This window comes from Bombus flavifrons, chromosome 9, assembly GCF_040668555.2.
Source record: "Bombus flavifrons isolate JBK064 chromosome 9, iyBomFlav1_principal, whole genome shotgun sequence".
Taxonomy (NCBI): Eukaryota; Metazoa; Arthropoda; class Insecta; order Hymenoptera; family Apidae; genus Bombus; species Bombus flavifrons.
This window is the reverse complement of record NC_138450.1, coordinates 8,982,398-9,004,186: the sequence shown is the minus strand read 5'-3', so window position 1 is coordinate 9,004,186 and position 21,789 is coordinate 8,982,398. Positions and strand designations below refer to the sequence as shown.

Below are 21,789 nucleotides of genomic sequence, written 5' to 3'. Positions count from 1 at the left end.
AACTTGTTGTGTGTAAAGTAATTTGTTTTATACTTTTCTCATCGACCTTTTTGGTTTCGAGCTTACGAATATCAAGATGGCCGCTATTGGATCGAGCATGTATAGAGTGGTCGGTGTTCTGCGCTGGCGTTAGTACGTGCGAGAGAGTAGGGAACGTTCAGTTTTGCCGAAAATACGCAGTATTCGCGAAACCTCAACGTATGATAGGTTAAAAATTTGACATGTGTACAACAAGGAGTAGTGTGTCATACATACAGAAGAAATGTTAAGATTCGAGTATTATTCGCGCGAATACTGAGCTGAACGCTCGTGTGCGCGTTATATATTATCACAAGTATAGGATCAACGGTGAATAGTACCAAGTTCATAGTATAGAAGCACGTGGTGTTAAGGCGTTCTTGGTTTATCTTATCAAGTATTCAACGAGTTATTGGAGATAATTTTTTACACCGAGTGAAGATTCGAAGGAGTTCGATCTCCACGATCGATTATCGTGACGAATGTAAGAATAACAAAATACATAATTTGAAGTGTGCTTGAAATATAAGTACCCAGAGCATTTTTAGGTTTGCATCAAAATTCTCCGTGATAAAAACCGATTTCCTTCTTGACGTAACATAAAAGCGTCTGTTGGTACGTAGATTGTAGACTGCAAGCGATCTGTCGAACAGCTGTCTTGTCGTCACATGTCGGTGTCGTTACCCCCTGGCAGTGTTAGTCGATATCAAGATACAAAATTATATTTCGCTCTCATGAAAGACAACGATCAAAGATCAAAGATCACCAGAAAATTCTATCTCACGTAACTTCTCAGTCCTCACGTTAATCGCGTTTCGAATTCAGTTCGTCGTCGACCGCTACACGGAGTAGTACGTCATATCGTAGATCGACTGTCCCTCGTGTCCTTTCCTTGTCCCTCTTCTTTTACCTATATATGTATATCTACTGTACGTACAGATATTATACGCATACCCATACACCCACACCATTCTCAACCCTTGGATCGCGTATGGCGTATAGTGATAATTTCCTCTTTTGATCGCAGTGGGAAAACAGACTGTTAGTCGACAAGAATCGTCGAACTCGTTGAGAAGAAGTCACGAGATCGGAAAGTTAAGATAATCGTAGTGTAGTGTATAGAAAGGTAAGCAATGAACTTGCTTCATATCTCGTAGACGAATATTTTTATTAATATTCAAGTCAATCAAAATTTTGAAATTAAATTCACGTGATATAATTTTCTGCTTTATGTTGAAAATGTTCTCACGTTTATACGAAAAAAACATGTGAATCAATCGTAAAATAGAGTTGATATAAATCGACATGATATACAATTAACACGCGATGGTTTAGTTGAAATGACTTTGAATTACTCTCGATTCAAACTTCCGGAATGGTACTGCTTGCTGTAACTACAGATTGATCAGTAACATTTTTCTTGCGTTTATCCTATCGTGTGAATATTGTCATGGTTGCGGCATTCCACAAAGAAGTAATCGATCTTTCAGTTAGATATCGAATTCACGGTCAAATTGTTCGCGGCTACTGATCAAGAACTATCGGTGAATGAACAGGTACTAGAAGTCACATGCGCACACGCATCTTGTATTGTGTACAAATATTTGAAATACATATAAAATTGCATTTTGGATGTGTCTTATTGACGTTCAATTAATGTATACTATTATACGCTGCGTGTACTACCGTGACTAAGAATAGGGAAAGAAGTTACCACGAATTAAATGATGTTTATGTCGTTTACTCTTTCGTAACTTTTTTAAACGTAAGTAAAGTTTTCAGGTTCAGTTGCATTTTTCTAGCGTTAAAAAATTTCTTCATTTTTCGTTTCAATTTCATACATACAATTTTTTATTCAAACATCAAATGTCTTTTCCTTTCTTGAAATGGAGGAATATGTAATAAATGTTTAAGAGTTTATTGTGTCTATAGCAAAATGGAAGTATTCTTATCTTTTTGCGATTTAATCGAATGATTATTATTCGAACGATGGGTACACAATTTTTAATTTATATAGCTGATGTTGAATGAGATTTTAACTAGAATATTAATATTGCTGTGATTTGTTTCTTTCTTTTGTTCTGAGAAAAATTACTACCTATTGCTATCCTCGCGTCGCACATGGCGGCACCCAGTATCACCTGATACTTTGTCAAGTAGGAGCTGTACAATATACCAATGTAGACAAAAGCAAGTGATACAGTGACGCAGCAGGTTGTTTCCTCACTGATTACTGCAATAAATTAATTATAGGAACGTGCAGTATGAAATGTTAGCGCATACGTCCATTAGGTTGATGCATTTTATCGATGATCGTGCTGTTCTACGTATAGGTTTCCGTCTATAACTTGATGTATCTGTCGATGTATAATTATTTTGCTCAATTTATTTTCAGTGTTGATCTTTAATTAATGACTATTTGGTGATTTGCTGTTACACTACATATTATATATATATATATAATATATACATGATATATCTTTTTTCTTTTTTATATGTGGGGAAATCCTCATGGTCACCCCGCTGCTTTTCTCGGAAGCGGCGAGGTGGCCTACTTGACGCTTGACAGGGGTGCTCCGGGACCTTTTTCGAATTGCTGCCGGAGCACTCCCGCGTCCTCTCCCATTCTGAGGGACCCATTCCTCAGGTTTAGTTTGGGCAGTGACAGGAACCACCCTTCTCAACGCTATCCCCTGGGCCGTCGTGTAAGTCCGAGGAGGACCCAGAACCTCCTCGGCGTGACGACCTCTATGACCACCTAGAGTGGCGCAAGGCCATCCTTCGGCGCGGGATCCTACAAGAGTGAGAAGTTCTCATCCTCTCTCGCTCTGTCCGCATACATGATTTATCTATCGTTCCAAACGTATCGATCGCCGTACCTTATGTATGCATTATTCAATAATTGTTTCCTCATAATTCGTAACGCTAATATGTATTAATTATGATATACATCAGGCTATTATACGTTTCGTCCACGTCCAATTACAGGGACTTGTAATTAAACTTAACCGTGTATTGCCATTACATCAATTATTATACATCATGTGTTACATACATAACTACGTTTTTCATTCCTTTTTTTTTCTTTACATAACTACGTGACTTTAAAGTAATGCTTCCCTATCATCAAATACTTTCAATAGTGTGCCATAATAAATATAACATGTGAATCTGTGATAGATATAGGGTAACCCCGTATTCACCTTGGCATAACTTAAGCATAACATGAGTAATGCAGGGTTCGATGTGACGTTCAATGTCGTGAGACTATCTCGGGGCTTCGCATTATGGTTCATTTGTTCCAACGCTTCTTCCACACACACTACATATCGCGAGTGCATCGATAAATTTGATTCTCGTAAATCGTAGGACAAACGCTTTTTACTTTCTGTTAAATCTAGCTTTTTATATAGATGGGATTCTGTGTAGTTACAATATTTATCATATTACATTTTGCATCTTTTTTCTTTCTTAATTGATGACTAGATTCAATTAATATAAAATTCGACGTCGAAAACTTCTGCTATCTTTCCTACAATATATCAGATTTGACAGTGTAGCATTTTGTAATTGATTTATGTTATGCCAGACATCAGTTCATTCCTATTGTACCCTTTATGATATGAAACTTGATAATTCTTATCATTTCTTCTTCACTCTCTGATAAGTTCGAATTTTTATTTATTCAAATATCTAGTTGACGAAATTTATACGTGCTTCGTTGGAATGGGGTTTTATAATCATGAGAGAAACTGGCTTTACCCGCAGCCCATAATATTCGACGTACGTATATATAATTTGTTGTGGGTATCTTCAAAGATAGCGGTATCAGAAAACTGAAAGTCCGCGTAAGATGGAAATGAACATGACAAAGCGGTTTATTCTATAGTCATTTTATCCACTTTTTATATGTATAGAGGATATCTAAAGAAGAATTACCAGTTCATGAATAACACAAATAAACTTTACATTAATTGAAATAGCTTTCGCAGTTTTTATCAGTTTATGTTTTGTTAAAGATTTTATAAACTTGGAAAAAAAGTTTTCCGCCGAGAATAAAATTACACTTATCTTAATACGTTGTATGGAATTAATTGAATTATCTCTTATATATTAACGACATACATATAATATACGGTTTCTCCGTTTATCTACGTTTATTTGAAAATGTTGAAGTGGGTCTCACTTCAAGGAAAACTTCACATCTTTTCTAAAGTTTAGTTTTCTTAGTTCTCAAAGCCATTGACTATTGTTTTCCACTAAATCAATTCGAAGGGCCTCTCAGCCTCATAGTTTTCTAGGAACATGTCTTGCACAGATGATGTAGCGGGGTACAGACAGGTATATTTGTAGAAATACCCATAGACCCATGGCTTCGAAGCTCTTTCGTAAAGTAACGCTGCCAGCGTGTGGATGTGAACTAGCATACACATTGTACTTATACTTCAACTTGCTTAAATATATTTTCTATTATACATTCATCCACGTATTTCTTCTCTTTCTCTCTGTCTTTTACGAGATAAAACCTTAACAGAAAACAAGCTGCACAGTCGTAAGTAGCTTGTGTCTATGATAATTTCAGGTTATTATGCATAATTGAGCGACGATTGTAGTTTTCCATTTTCTTCTGTATTTCCATTCATGGATTTTGTTACGCGGCGTGTAGTTTGCATCGAAATTGAAAATAGTGAAAAAGTAGATAAAGAAAACGACGAATTTTTCAATATTGAACAGTCAAATGTAAAGTTCAGTTTCTGAATAACTTCGTAACTCTCAGAGATAAGGAAATCTTGAGCCTGTTCAAACCAGTAATGTAAACACAAGTGTTTCGACTATAGTAATGTTATGTTTACTAGATATTCGAAAGATTTAGGAGATATTAAGCAATTTGGAAAAAAGAAAAAAAGTGGTAGTATATTAATTAATATTTTATCAAAATCGACATTCTGAGCAATTAAACTTACAATTACACTCCATTTTGGAATAGGCGGTCAATAAGGTTTTATTATTCAATGGAATTAATTTTCTGTTTCGATGTAAGAAGACTAAAATGTCTGTACAATTTCTAACAATAAACGCGTCCTTTTACAGGTGATAGTATTTTTGACATATAATATATGATAAAAAAGAATATTTTCCAGCGTGCTGAGTTCAATAACCGTGAGAACGCGGATCTTCAATTCCTCAATATACAGGGTGGTTGGTAACTGGTGGTACAAGCGGAAAGGGGGTGATTCTGCGCGAAAAAAGAAGTCGAAAATATAGAATAAAAATTTTTCGTTTGAGGCTTTGTTTTCGAGAAAATCGACTTTGAATTTTCGCTCGGTACGCGTGCATTGTATCACGTCTCGTTATAACGGATCTTACTGCAGATCGTTGTCTCGATGGAAAAATTAAAAAAAAAAAAAAATTTTTATTCTATATTTTCGACTTCTTTTTTCACGTAGAATCACCCCTTTTCCGCTTGTACCACCAGTTACCAACCAACCTCTATACACATGTCACGCACATGTGTCCACGTCTATTTTAAATAAACATTCAAAAGTCGCGATCTCTGGTTGTATCTTTGTAATACGATACATAGTTCAGTGGTCAGGCCTTGGCATAAACGATTCAGAAGCCTGTCAATATCCAGTGGAATAAAGGATCGAAACATACTGCTATAACGATGCCAAGTAGAAACAAAAAATGTATACAAAGTTCTACTAATACCCTTAACATTACATCCCATTGTGTTCGAATCGGTTCGTTCGTGTTTTTTCCTCTGCAATTGTTATGAAACTATATACATGAAACTGATTCGTATACAATCAGAAATAATTTATCGAATCGTTTGGTATTTCCTTTCAGAATGACCTTATATTAGATTGTCCCAAAAGCTCGTTTCGTTTTATAAGGAAATAATAGATGAACAACATTTTTTGTTTTATATTATTTTATTAAATTATGTATGTTCCATTTTGTTCTATTACTACAAAATGAACGTCACGCACAATTCAATGTAATAATATAAAACCTATTACTTTCTTAAATCTTATTGATGATTCAATATTCGATTACTATCAACCATGGTATCGCGTTCAGTTCCTAAGTCCAAGTCATTAATAAAATAATTCCGGTTGAAGATATGTTGAAATATCACGTGAAATGTGACAGTTCCCGTGTTTTGTTAATAAGTTAACTCAACATGGCGCTCTATAGAAATCCGTTTCTTGCTCGTTTACATAATTTGACCTAATATTAGAGGATGCCAGCCATTAGAGCTTCGAACGATCGAGCCGATTTGTGCCTCGTAAGCGATCAAGGGACATATACGAACGCTTCCCAGACAGGAAGCAGACCAATAGGAACGATCCAATTTGAATCTTCACGTGCATGATTCGTGGACGCGTGATTTTATCTTTCCTGGTAAAATTGTAATTGGCAAGATGGAACAACGCTATATCTGCTTCTAACTCTAGTTCCATTTTACAAATCAATTTTCTGTCATGTTATGTACTTTTAACGAGGAGCAAGGTTTTTCGATGCAGAGACTGTTAGAGAGAAAAAGGAAGGGAGAGAGAGAGAGAGAGAAAGAGGAAGGGAGAGAGAGAAAGAGAGAGAAAGAGGAAGGGAGAGAGAGAGAGAGAGAGAGAGAGAGAGAGAGAGAGAGAATTGGAGCATTGAAATTTATGTGAGAAGTTTTAATTACAGTCGAAATCCAGCTATCGTGTATGCCTTCGTTTGGCTTTAATTTCGAATCAAAACTAGTTGTACGTGCTATTAGTCTTACTAGAATATTGTTTAGCGTAAAGTTAGGATAGGTGGTTCTGTGAAATAGAGCCTTCATCTGTGTGTAATTTGGAAGAATATTTACTATTGCAAGAGCAAATATTACATCACTTTGAATTTTTAGGAGGCGTTTACAGTAACTTTCGCAACTCAATTTCGAGAGTTGGAACGGTAAACATAAATTTTTCGAATAGCTCGTGTGCTGTATTAAGTTAAGATAAATGGCTTATTTAGAATATTCCTTAGTAGGTTTTCATTAATTTTTGGTTCAATTTTCTGTTATATATTACGTATTAAATCATCACTGAAGGTTGACAGTTATTACGGAACAACGTTACGTAAATGTTTTACTTGTATCTATTCTCATTAATTTTCATTATTGGATTTGTTTTTCTTTTTCAAGTATCTTGGTCATGAATGGAAATTCAAAGAAATCATTAAGTTATGCATATCCTTTCGAGTCTTTGACATGTGTAATACTGTTTTTAAATATTATAAAATATTTCTTGCATTTTTGCAAATCAATGCAAAGTTATATACACTATGCAGTGATATATTTATATGCATTGTTTTTAGCGAATTTTATGTATTATTAATACGTTATACTTATCGTTTTCTAAGAAAATTCATTATAGAACGGTTTAATCCAGGCTTCAAGTTTTTAGTAGAAGATTGCAGTAATATGTTGAGTCCACGATATTAAAGCCCCTTTTTTTAAGATAAACTCGTTTTCAAGGCTACGTTAACGTTTCTATATGACTTAATCTTCGAAGATAATAATAATATATCTACTAATATATGGAATATAATTGGCATTGAGAATATGCTTAAGAATGAAAAAATGATGCGAAATTAATTCTTCTAATTGCATAGTAATGTCTTTTTATTTTTAAATATTACAAAAGAATATGTTAATAATTTAATTGATGAAAATTGACTTATGAAAGTTGTAAAAACAGGAAACAATAAGTTTGCATTTAGTAAACGATAACAAGAATATTTAAAGATTGATCGTTTGATTGTTTTAAAACAATTAAAATACGTTTATATTACACAAGGGATATGAGTAATGAATTTCTATTTTATTTTAATTGTATTTTCATTGTATTTTAATAGCATGCATTATGGTATTATATAGTTTCTAATATTAGTATTAGCTATAGTATATAATGTATATAATGTAGCTATATAATATAGTACTATTGTATTTTAACAGTAATCAGTTACTAATATCCCTTGCACAACAGCCATTACTAGAATTATCGTCGAGATCTAATTTATTACGACTTAAATCTATCGATCTATTGACATAATTGGCATTAATTGTTGTTTGAGTAACTTATCCTATTAGAAATTAGTGTTTTAAAATAATCCTCAAATTAATTGTTCAACATACACAGATGAGATCTGATTAAATATTATACTGTTCCATAAGAATGTCTTAAAGTGTGTACAACAATTTTTACTTATATAAGTCGATAAAAAGGAATTCTTTGTGGCGAGTGAAGATATGTAGGAGAAAAATCTGAATTACTGAAATGATTGAATATCTAGCTCACACTCTACAGCATTGTTCAAGGTTGAAGTTGGGTTACTTAAATACATATAGATACGTGTACATATACATATATGACGCGGTAGCTTGGTCGCTCAGTGACCCCATTGTCTATTTTCAAAAGTCTTTCTGACTTATCTGTAGTTTGTCCTTTAGCATCGTTGTATACTGATTATCTCAACACCACATTTTTTCAAGTCATCCTCTCACATTTTAAAAAGCAAGTTAATTCTGTTTATCTAAGTCAATTCATTTTATGTTTATATTTTATGTTAAATATATTATTATGTACACTTTATGTTGTGTTGAAAAGGAATATTAAAGAGTGATAATTATGTTATCGAATGAAAAGGTTAATATATTCTATCGTAATCATAAAAATATGCATAGTTTTACATTGATCACGTAACAAAAGTAGAGAGAGAAGAGTGGACAATTTTTAATCTTTAATATCAAGTATTAAATGTTATAGGACATAATCGCTCAGATTATTTTAAATGAGCCATTGCTGTTTCGATAAGAGTTACTTTAATTTCGTCAGGCTTCTCAATTTGACACGTCAACGTTGATAATGTTTCAATTTTTGTGACATACATTTTCGTTATAAATCGGCGCGTGGCCGTAAGTACGTGTATAGTAAAGTGCACTTAACCAAATTACTTGCTCCACAGTTAACAGTCTGTGTAAGACTTCAAGTGAATTCAATGTCATCTTAATAGTCTTTCATAGCCAATATAGGGTATCCATAATGCAAGTGCATCGAGTATTTAAAATAAACAAATTCTTTCGTTATATTCTTTAGTTTCCATTTGCCATTTATTTCTCAATGTATAATATAATTTCATTTTCATAATTTAATTTTATACTCGATTTTATAACTGAATATATTATTAAATTACTATTCGCGAAAACAGATTCTTACTTACGAGACTTCTAGAAACAGAAGAAAAATTCAACCTACAGTCGAGAAATATTGGAAACTATAGACACAATAGGCATTTTAAAAAAATGCAAAACAACCTCCTTTCTTTCAATAGGCATTGTTCAACATTAAGAGAAAATTGGAGAAATGGAATTGATGTAATTTTCCATTATCAATTACTATGAATAGCTGTTGTTGTTTGTGCTAAATATCGTATTTTTTTGCTTCCATGAAAGTTACATCGGCTGTATACGAGGAGGAGGATATGTTTGTACATTCTATTTATATTCAATTATTGTAATTATCTGACCTCGATGTTTCTTTAACTCAAAAGTATAAGCAGTCTACATTTCGATACAATTTAATTAAATAATAAATTACGATCGTTCGGCGTTATGCTGATAAGAATTATTATCAGCGTTCGGTTTCAAGTGCATAGTTCATCTGTCTTGTTACGGCTCCGTTACTCTATTTATAAGTTCATATCACTCGATAAGTACAGAAAATAGTCCTGTTGACTTAAAGCAAGGAGAATCGGTATTTATGTCGAGAACGATTTCGATGATGCTCGGGTACAGTAGTAGGACATTGTGCATCCTAAAATACCATTAACCACATCATTTGTGCCAACGGTTTTTATTGCAGTGTCATTAATCAGCATCAAATCAACTTCCATTAAAGTACAGGAGCTACTGATATCTATCTATTGGGTATAAAGGCGACCAGATAGTGATCCATCATGATCGTGGACGAAAAACCGTGAGTCGCAATAATTATAGAAAAGAAATAGAAAAAGACAAAATCACCACGCTCTTTTTTTATGCTATTACGAATATTTTTAGCTACGCATGTACGTATATTTTGCCTGCAGATTTACAATTATGCTCTTTCGAAGAACATTATGGTATAGAATTGGAATAGATCTGATGTAGTGTGATGTAAAATATTAGTCTAGTGTTAGTAAGTTAGTTTAGTGTCATAAAGTTTTGCTTGTTTCTATCTCCTATTTATGTCAATTCGATGATATTTATCAGCATGTTTGTGTCAGTATAGTGAGGAGTAAAAGTATATAATACGCTACACATTGCTGATGTTAGAACAAACGAGAACTTTTCAGTGGATTGGTAAACGATCGAATGATAATTATAAATTGTAATGAAGTGAATAAAATGTAAGAGGCACTTCAATTCTATCTGTATCGATGTGTTTTTATCTGCGTAATACATTTGCTATTAAATTACGGATAACGATTCCGAATTATTCCTTCTGTATTCTTATCTATAATTCAGGAATATTTGATTGTGAACTATACTATTTTACTTTACTAGCCTCTTCCTTCAATGACTAGTCAGTACAAAAAAATTTTGATTTTACTTCTAACTTTCTAAGAAATTGGTCTCTATTCCAAGTTTCCAAATAGCAATTGTTAACGTTCTTTTGCTTGAGGCTGAATACAACGTGTAATTTCACAATCTCTTGTATTGCATTTATCTATTAAGTCACAATCTATATCTTAAAGAAGTTGTTACATAATTGTACATTCAGCTAGTCTTTGTTATTATATGATTTATATTTCCCTGTAATTTGTCAGGCTGATAAATCTTTATCATATAAAAAAATGATAAGTTTCTTTCTGCAGTAATTTAGATTTCGTGTCACAAATTACTTACAGAACGAGGACCCTTGATTTGTCCATGTGCTGATTCATAATCAAATTGTATTTTATGATTATCAACTTACGGTAACTATCGATTTTTCTATTTTTCTACGAAACATTGTAACAAGTTGTTTCTTTCTCTCTTATGCTGGCTGGAATATTATATATAAATAGAAAAAAATGAAGTGTTATATTTTATTCAAACGTTTGCAATTATAATTGTACGTACATTTATCAATCAACTGAAAGATTCATAGCGTCGCCGTTTTTTTAGATCACAGTTAATGGTAAGTAAATTTGTTAATATCGTAAAGTATTGTTAATGTCGTAAAGTGAGCATGGTAAGAAGTTTGCAAATGAGTACATATCATTAATGGAAACAGGTATGTATTTTTCATTGCATAATTACATCTCATACATAATTCCTATTTGAATAATAGTCTTATTTGTTACATGTTATTGTTACTTCGCGCTATCTCTATTTCCGGCTCTCTATAACTTCTATTGTTTCTCAATTTCTTCATTTCGAAACAGTAAAATATATTCTTTGTATAAACACGCAGAAAGAACGATACATACTAACTTTTAACAATCAAATCTGCTATTTTTTAATTGTGTATTCACAGCCGCATGGACCGCTATGATATATATATATATATTATATAACAATTAATATATATATATATATATATATATATATATATATATATATTAATTGTTGGAATTTATATTTAAATTTCATTTACAATAGATTATTAGCACGTAGAAATCAATTATCGGGCATTATTACAATTAATTCATTTTAACGAGGAAACATGAACGATTACAAATGCGTACAGTTTATCTCAGCAAGCGAACCATGTAATTATTCTCGTTTAGTCATTCCATTATTTGTATTGAATTCAGAGACTATGCGTAACCGGCCTTGATCTTTGACGTGTTTTCGTGTATCATGTTTCCACTGTATCTTTGCAGCTAAATAGTAGTAGGATGTATGAAAAGTGAATTGCCCTTCGTTTGGAATCTCAAATAATGAAAAGAAAATGCGAGTAGTTGGTAGCCGCATCTGGCACGAGCTAACGACGTTCAAAGTCCGTGAAGATATTCGAATCACATGCACATTGTACATATAGAAGTATGTTGTCGCCAGACTGTAGTCACGCCATGTCTTTAATTGTATTTGTGTCTATTGGTACACATAGGGTGTCGCGTGGCGCATTCTATCGTTTTGAGGCGGTACGAAACGTTATGAGCAACGATTGAATGATTTTAGGTGCTTTAATTTTTTTGTAGTACTATGATATGAATGTGTATGCTGTTGCAATTTCAAGCTGCAACTTCTTCCCTTTTCCTTCTTCGTCTTTTCAACGAAGAACGCACAATGTTTCTTCTTGTTTTCTTTTTTCATTTGAATAATCGTTTAAATGAAATACTCTAAGTGGTGAAACACGTATAATAATGCAGTCATAAGATAAAAATGGCGAAAATGCAGATATCAACATCGTCACAGTGTTTTGTCTTCCTGATATACGGAGATAAAAGGGAAGTACGTAATAAGAAAAAGTGGAAATTTCTTGAAAGTTCCACAGATTGAAATTCAGGTTCATTTACCACACGTGTACACGTGTATTTACATACACAAGAAATGTACACCTTTAGTGCAATTGATTATGTTCACTTTGACTGTAATCTTGCTAATACGTAAGTTGACAAATTTGTATCAATTTACACATTTGTTCTCAAGTTGTCAAATCTAGATTTGCATTTTAAGCCTCTATTTCACGTGTATATAAATACACATTCACATGTGTGGTAAACGAATTCGAATTTCAATTCAATAGGCATGTATTCCTTGTCCAGAACGTGTAACTTGTATTTACATACCCGTGTGCATTGTACACATATATTAAGAAGATGGATTATTTTTTTATCTTTAATAGCTTGACACGTGTTTCATATCATGCCATGTATGACCACAACTTTTTATGCACGTATGTATATTCAAGCAATTCCAGGTATCTCAGGAACGTCGCTACCAAATCTATATTTGTAGCAGCCGGTAATGTAACACTTTTAGAGCAAAATAAACTGTACAAAGCTTCAAGAAATATTTGTATTTTACGATTCTTGTCTTTCTACATTTTTGCTGTATACCTTTCTTTTTTGTATCTTATAACATTTGTGTCTTACGATTTTATATGAATAACTACTGTCTCCTTTACCAAATTCTTTTCTTGTTTGCATACTCTTTTTCGTTTATTCTCTTTCTGCTATTCATTCAGTGATTGAAAATAAACCCATCAAAACACACCTTTATTATACGGCGCCGTTAAGTTTTTCTTTTAATTTTACATCACGCGATCGCGCTATCTACGCGTACTATTTTTATACGATGCATGTTTCGGACCTGCAGACTCTGTTTTTATCTGTTTTAAGGTCGTTTGATCGTTTGCAAGGTTATCAAAGAATTAATATATACGCTTAACAAAAAAAAGGAGGGATTAAAAAAAGATAAAAACAGACAGTTCTCCGCGTTATTTGATTATTGTTAAAAACAAGTTAAGAGGGAAGAATGGAGTCTATTCACATTGGGGAGATTCATAGGGGTGTTTGTTGGATAGGCGATCGTATCGGGGCCATGAATCTTCGACTGGTAAAGTAAACATTCGTTAGATAATTAGTCTTAAGTTCGAGAGTTAGAAATGGCGCGTTATTTCGTTTTCAATTTATCATTTATCAACTGACGGTTAAGTAATTAATCGGATATCTGAATAATCCTTAATTTTGTTTGTTTTGCTTTGGTTCAAAGCTACTTCTTCTCGTTTTTCTTTTTAAATGTAATGCGTATGAATGATTTAGCCTTGAAAAAAACGTTAAGCTTGATATATGAATGCGAACAATGAGTTTTTGCTAAATTTATGAGCTTGATACGGAACTGTTTCAGATTAGATATATATATACGTACATTTTTATGACTCATCGTACTGTACCTCTTTTTTAAAATAATGTGTAGAATATTAGGCATGTTAATATTTTCCTGGGAAGCCTTTACGATATTTAACTTGTAATGCAATTACTTTTGCGTAGTATATTACATAGAATTGCTATAGTAATATATTACTACTTTCATTGGTATATGACTGATGCCGATATCGAATAATGACGTGTTATACATATCCAGATATTAATGGTATGCTCTTTAGTACTAATATTGACACTGACTCCATTCCCTGCAATGCAGATAATGCAGTGTTCTGTAGCCTTGATAATGACATTTCTCTATACAGGAAATTTCATTAATTAAAATTGGTATGATAATCTTTAAATATCTTTAGACGTACTTATACTGATATTTTGAATTCAAAATTATTTCTAAATTATCATAAACTCTTTTACGTCCCTAATGAAAATCCCTGTACATAGCGATAGTTGCATATCATATAATACCAAACCTGCACTTTGCGAATCGTTCTTTATTCCATGCATCTTATCATACTGACATCCGAAATCATTATTACACAAACAATAATAGAACGTTATTATTTCAGATTTAAAATAACAGGAACAATTTGACATTTTGTCGCGAAACAAAAATTTCTTTAGATTATCGGTCTGCATTGATAACGAAGCTTTTTTTGAAAGAACGCTGCTTATACAATAAGCTTTTAATTAGTAAAAGATTTCGTAAGGCACTAACATGCAAGAAGAACGAGATGCATATTTCGTAACATTGCGTTTTCCTGTGTAGGGAGATGGAAAGTTTTTGGGTTATCAGCGCAGTCAACGCGATCAAGGCGATTTCGTACCTGTACGATCTGTTGACGTTCCCGGTATACCTCGTGCTCCAACGACCTTGGGAGAAAAGAAAGGCTTCACGAAGGATCAAGGCTCGACCCATTACAAAAGATGAACAAAGTATTACGTATAGGAGTGTTAATCCGCCGAGAGAGATGCACATTACCCTTGAACGTGAAAACATCGATACGCTCGAGAAGGTGATGGGATGGATCACTAAAAAGCACGGCGAAAAAAAATGCGTTGGTACGAGAGAGATACTTGCGGAGGAGGACGAGGTTCAATCCAATGGTAGAATATTCAAAAAGGTAGAGTAAGAAGCGATTGTTTTGTTGTAATTAAAATCATAATACATATGATTTGATTAAAAGAACAGAATCGAAGAAGAAAAGAATACTTAGAAGTTCCTTATTCAATGTACAGTGTGTCATAGTGTGCATAGATATGTGCGTAGTACTTCGAATGTAAACAAGTAGTAGGGTCAAAATAACAGTTGACATCATCAGTAGTATACTTTTGACATCTTTGTTTACATTCGAAGTGCTACGCGCATCTTTCAACATGTTTCGTAACATATTGTACTAAGATGAACAAAGTCAAATATCTCAGAAACGGTAAGTTTCAGGATAAATATATGTTAGTACTTTTATACTCAGAACTAGCTATTCTGTCACAATCAACCATAAAAAATAGGACGTTCTGTTTAAAAAAAACAAAGTTAATCTCTATATCTCCTCTATGCATCCACCTGTCGAAAAACCATTGTTACCGCGTTATGTAATTCTTTGAATTCTACAGCTTTCGTTAATAATATTTTCGCGTATTATTTGAAGCAACGACGGTATTTCAGGTGGGCAGAGTTTATGATACAGGGTGTATATTACGTGGATATGAATGAATAATATGGATGAATTCAACTTAATACAATTTACATGAGAAAAAACTGATTACTAATTATTCTGTTACAGTATAAAATGGGAGAGTACAAATGGAAAAACTATAATGATATGGACAGGCTGACAACATCTTTTGGTCGAGGCTTAAAAGAATATAATCTTACAATGCATAAGAACATTGTGATCTTTGCCGAGACTAGGGAGGAATGGATGATAGCCGCCTATGGTTGTTTCAAACAGAACATGACTGTAGTTACTATTTATGCGACGTTAGGCGAGGAAGCTATTGCTCATGGAATCAACGAAACGGAAGTCAATACCGTGATTACTAGCCATAACCTGTTACCAAAATTCAAACGGCTCCTTAATGTGTTACCTAATGTTAAAACAATTATTTATATGGAAGATCAACTGGTACCTACTGATACAAAGGGTTATAAGGTGAGTACCTTGATCCAGACTACCGGCCATAAATATTAGGACACTTACTGGTTATATTTATTGAAGAACTATATCAAATTTTACCTTGTATATTATTTTACATTACAAGTAAATTATGGATATTCATGTAAATTCATATTTTTGTGAATATAATTAATTAAAGAGAAATAATTGAAGAAGTTAAACTGTAGCAGAGATATGTTTCATTCACTAAATATTATAAAGAGTATATTATAAAAAGTATGCTGTGGTTCTTTTATGTATCTTTGGATATTATACGTATTATGTGTCTAAATCTAAAAATAATAGATTTATAGTAAAATAATTAGAAAATAAATGTAATGAACAGTATTCAATTTATATTAAATTTCTCAGCAGGTGTTCTATGTAGTATTTATGGTACTGTAGAATTAAAATTAGAGCATTTAACTATAAAAAACATTATATAGAAATCTTCACTAATTTGTATACCATTTTGGTACATTTTAGGCTGATGTTAGGCTGTTACCTTTTTCTGATATACTCCAGACAGGTAACAGTTCTGCAGCATCATTATCATCACCAAAAAGCTCTGATACTGCAATCATAATGTATACATCTGGGTCGACCGGAGTACCTAAAGGTGTACTCTTGTCGCATACAAATGTGATTTCTGTCATGAAGTCATTCTGTGATGTCGTTGAAATTAGATCGGATGATGTGTTTCTTGCATTCTTACCTTTGGCTCATGTATTTGAACTTCTTGCTGAGAGTGTGTGCCTTTTAAGCGGTGTGCCTATCGGCTATAGTTCGCCTCTTACTATGATTGATTCGAGTAGTAAGATTCAAAGAGGATCCAAAGGGGACGCGTCGGTTCTGCGACCAACTTGTGTAACTTCCGTGCCAGTAAGGTTCAAAAATTGTATTATATGACACTGTGGACATTAGTATATAATAATTTTGGTTTTTTGTATCTTTTATAGCTTATTTTGGACCGTATCTGTAAAGGTATCAATGAAAAGGTAAAGAAATCGGGGCCTCTGAGTCGGACCATTTTCAGATTTGGCTATGAATACAAATTGAAATGGTATAAGCGTGGTTACGATACACCTGCCTGCAATAAATATGTTTTTGGAGCTGCAAGACAGGTTCTTGGTGGAAAGGTTAGGCTTATACTTTGTGGTGGTGCTCCTTTGACTCCAGATACCCAAACTCAAGTCAAAATGTGTCTCTGTGCCACATTGACTCAAGGATATGGCCTTACAGAAACAACTTCTTGTGCTACGGTTATGGACAGTATGTATTTCTTTTTCTTTTCATTTCTTATTAAACGATGTTTTGTTTGATACATTAGATTATACGATTTCCCATTTTTAAGAGCATGATAGGAGTACAGGAAGAGTAGGAGGACCAACCACTATTTGTGATATTCGACTAGAAAATTGGGAGGAAGCTGGTTACAGAGTTACAGATACTCCATATCCTAGAGGAGAAATATTAATTGGTGGCGCAAATGTTTCGGCTGGGTATTACAAATTACCAGACAGAACGAAAGAAGACTTTTTTTATGAAGATGGGAAACAGTGGTTCAGAACCGGCGATATTGGAGAAATTCATGAAGATGGTTGCATAAAAATTATAGGTTATATTAAGTTTTAATCTTCATGTTATAGCCTTCTTGGAAGAAATATTTCAGCACTTTTTTTATTGGGTTAATATACATTTTTACAGATCGAAAGAAGGATTTAGTTAAATTGCAACTAGGTGAATACGTATCTTTAGGTAAAGTTGAAGCAGAACTGAAAACCTGTCCTGTTGTGGAGAATATTTGTGTTTATGGAGATTCACATAAATCTTATACAGTGGCACTAGTAGTACCTAACCAATACTATTTAGAACAGATTGCCAATGACTTAGGTATTACAGGAAAAAATTTAGAGGAACTGTGCGATAACCCTGATATTGAAAAAGCGGTGTTACAGGAGCTGGTTGAACAAGCCAAAAAATGTAGATATTTGAAAAATAATTGTTTGTCTAAGTACCAATTTTCAAACCTTTTTAATGATATTTAAATAATCTTTATTTTTAATACAGGCAATCTCCAGAGGTTTGAAATACCTGGTGCTGTGAAACTGTGTGCAGAACAGTGGTCACCTGATATGGGACTGGTAACAGCTGCATTCAAGCTTAAAAGGAAAGCAGTGCAAGAACGTTATCAACACGAAATCAATAGGATGTATGCCTCGTGATGAGAAGAAATTTGCAAGAAATGTAATAGTGAAGTGATGTCGATATTCAAGGTTTCTGATGTGGCAAAATTTCGATACCCTTCGTTGGAATTTTACGAAACGTGATCGAATGTTAATTAAGAACTTCAGATTTGGAAACGTATTTTCTCTGTTTTCTTTACTGAAAAAGGTGTCGACTTTTTAATACTATGAAAGTCAACTTACAACACATCGTCAAACGTATATAAAAAAGAACTAATATATAAAGAATTTGTCTGCTTGAGAATATTTTATTAGTCAATTTAGAGTTTCGTTCGAGACAAGAAATGACTTTGATCTTCAATGGTGTAAGTATATAAAGAGCGTCTTGTAATATAATCGTTATCTTACGTGATGCAAGGTATGAGTGAGAATAAACAAATGGTGGAGGTGATTATTCCGCGGAGGAAATTATTTTTCTTCCTTCTACATTTAGTTCCATCTTAATAATATACTCATTCCTTGTAACAATTCTTGAACTTCGTGAAGGATCAATCGCTGATCAACTAGCATATTAATGTTATAAGTTCATAACTCGTACGATGTACTTATTTGAAGTATTATTTGAAATCGTCGAGTTTAATTTGTCGCTATAAAGTTACTCTGCTAATAATTACTTTGTTTTATGCATTAAGATATGTATATATACAAAAAAATCAAGTGACGAGTTGTCTGCTCTTACTTATTCTTGATATTAAAGCGTGATGTATGGTAGGTGTTTAAATATCTCTAATTTTACGCCAACATAAATTGATCTTCTGTTTAGGATTTTCACGTAGTATTATTCTTCGTCTAATACTGTACAATACTTGCAGATAATGCCATTGTTTTGAGTTATTATTACATCAAAGCATCACAAAAAACTTTCTTTTCTTTCTTCTTTATCTATCGGGATACATTATGTGTGCGCATGTGTTGATATGTATGCATGTTCATTATTGTATGCACATATGAACGAGGAAATGAGGATGTAATGTATGTGAGCTTATAAAAAAAAAATGAAGAAAAACTGTGTTCACAAAAGGGAAATTGTTCTAGTAATTTTTTGTAGTCTTCCTATTTGCTGTAATGTGTCAATTCTTTGAGAAGCATGAACGGTTAAAGGATTTCTTTGATATTTCAATTTCGTAGGCGTTACATAGGATCTATCATTCAAATATCTATTTAGCTCCAAGTCATGTTAATTTGCACGAGTTCCATTCGCGATTTACAATTAGTGGTCTTCCTATTAATATCCGACGTTATACAGGAGATTAGTCTGCAATAACATTAACAACTTATGTTTTTCAAATGCTTCTTACCAGATATGGTTGATATGCGTATATCTTAACAAATGAACGATTATGTTTCATAGAAATTTTTATCTTTTCTTTTTCATTGAAATTTTAATAAAAGAATGGCGCATTGAATAGCGATTTTGTATTATACTATAAAATATCGTGTTGATTGCGCATTCTATATATTTATTGTCTAAGCATTAATATTCGATGCGCAAGTAAATATGAAATTGTTTAATATTTTATTTCTATTTCGCGGCTTGTGTGTCGCGACTGCATAAGGAGAGAGAGAAAGTAAGACATTTCATAAATGTGATGGATTATCAATTTGATGGCTCATTCTCCTTTTCCAGTTGCGTTAAGAGTTCCTGCAATATAGCTGAACATATGCGTTATGAATTGTTACGAAACTGTGCTGATTTCCATAAATTATTAAAAGTTGTACAATATTAGATAGGAAATTATCAATTGTCGTTTGGATATAATCATATCATCAATACCTATGATTACCATTACTTATTATAATTATCGTCTTGAAATTATGGAATGCAAAAATAAATGTACAGATCTATAGTACACTTACATAGTATTATTGTGATTCTTGTGTTTTTCTCTCTAATTTGTGATCAATCGTATATACAAGCGATATGTATATTTATATATTTCACAGCGTTTTCATTTTTTATATTTCATAGCACTGACAATAATCCAGCTCGTACAAATGTTGGAAAGATTGATAGAATAAAAGTATGGGAATTCTCACTGTATATTGCTCCTTTTAGGTCCATTCATTTCCTACGCCAAAATATTTGTTTTAAAGTTATTAAAAGCAAATATATCTTTTTTATTTACTTAATATTGCATTCTAAAGAATAGTATCTATGAATATGAAATCATGATCATTCCCTTTAAATTAAAAAGTTTATATTCATTTTTCTTACATTAATGAAAGATATTGTTTCTGGATCGTTTAATAATTATTAGCAAATAATAGAAGCGAACATCTAACATGTTTAAATGTATGGCGCCATTTTTTTAATTAGCCAGCGGATGGCGCATTCATAATCCTACAGGATCCTACTCTTACAGTTTCCTATCATTATCGATTCATTATATGTGGATCAGTGTGGTTGAATTTAAAAGCTTCTTGTTAACCGCGTTTTTTTATATTTCACAAAAAATTGTTTTCGAACAGAAAACCTTATTGTTCTAGCGAAAAATTGTGTTTATACGTGTTATGAACATTATGTGTGTTTCAACAAATGCAGGGAAGATAATGCAAGAGGAACACGATGACATTGTTATATTCAAGAAGATTTTATTTGGTAAGTTTATTAATGAATCTTTCTTAAAATAAATTTTCTAATAACTAATATCATTTTTTATTTCCTTCTGTTATATTGGTCGGAAAATTGGTCAGAAAAGAAAACACTCGTTCCAAGACATCTCTTTAATTGTTTATTTGTTACAAATGCAGAAGAAATAATATATCGTAATACATAGAGCAATCTATCAAGTTGGTCATTGCAGTAGACATTTTAGTATATCGAATCGCGCCTTGTTACTGAGAAATCTCTCTCGTTCTCTGTTTTCTTACATAAAACAGCATCTACTTTCAATAGAAATACAAGTTACCCACTAAGCAGCCCTTATCACGAGCAAGTCGTGTAACATTCATAAAATCTCTAAAATCTGTCGCGTTTACGACGAGATGTCGCGATCCACCATAAAAAACATCTAAATTTCACGGTGCATAAATGCACGCGCGAGGAACATCAAAATTCCGCCATATTGAGTACAAGCCTCCAGTTGATTTTTTTTTCAAACTTAAAACAATTGAAATATTTTATTCGTTACTGTTAAAATATACGCTTACATATGTATTATTTTCGCAATATCACGAACGCAAAAAATATTTACATATATCTAATAAATCTTAAAATATTTAACTACTCTATTAGAGAAAGAGAGAGATAGAGAGAGAGAGAGAGAGGAGTATAATTTTTACGCTTTCTTATCACAAGTACGCCTTATCTAGGGAGAAATTTTGAGCGATGCGTATAGTTTTCATTTGACAATTTTTTGTTTGATTTGTTCTATTCTTTTTGTGTTAAAATAGTAATGGTTGAAAGTTAAATTATCTAATACATAATATATATTACAGTGTTTAATTATAGAACCTATAGTAGCATTCGCAATAAGAAGAAAATT

The 21,789-nt window shown here is 32.7% G+C and overlaps 1 protein-coding gene across 5 annotated transcripts; it reads left to right on the top strand.

Annotated features, from left to right (window-relative positions):
* Positions 1 to 102: 102 nt before the first annotated feature.
* On the top strand, positions 103 to 20,345 carry Acsl (Acyl-CoA synthetase long-chain). Of its 5 annotated transcripts, none has more exons than XM_069119864.1 (9): positions 103 to 502; positions 9,912 to 10,025; positions 14,672 to 15,026; positions 15,687 to 16,055; positions 16,545 to 16,940; positions 17,018 to 17,330; positions 17,413 to 17,676; positions 17,766 to 18,041; positions 18,129 to 20,345. In XM_069119864.1, exons 2-9 carry the CDS (start codon positions 10,006 to 10,008, stop codon positions 18,281 to 18,283), a joined length of 2,148 nt encoding a protein of 715 aa, XP_068975965.1. In that variant the 5' UTR covers positions 103 to 502; positions 9,912 to 10,005; the 3' UTR covers positions 18,284 to 20,345. The 5 variants fall into 5 exon arrangements, with proteins under 5 accessions (XP_068975965.1, XP_068975967.1, XP_068975966.1 ...); XM_069119865.1 differs by lacking the exon at positions 103 to 502 and adding an exon at positions 1,046 to 1,144; XM_069119866.1 differs by lacking the exon at positions 9,912 to 10,025.
* Positions 20,346 to 21,789: the final 1,444 nt, after the last annotated feature.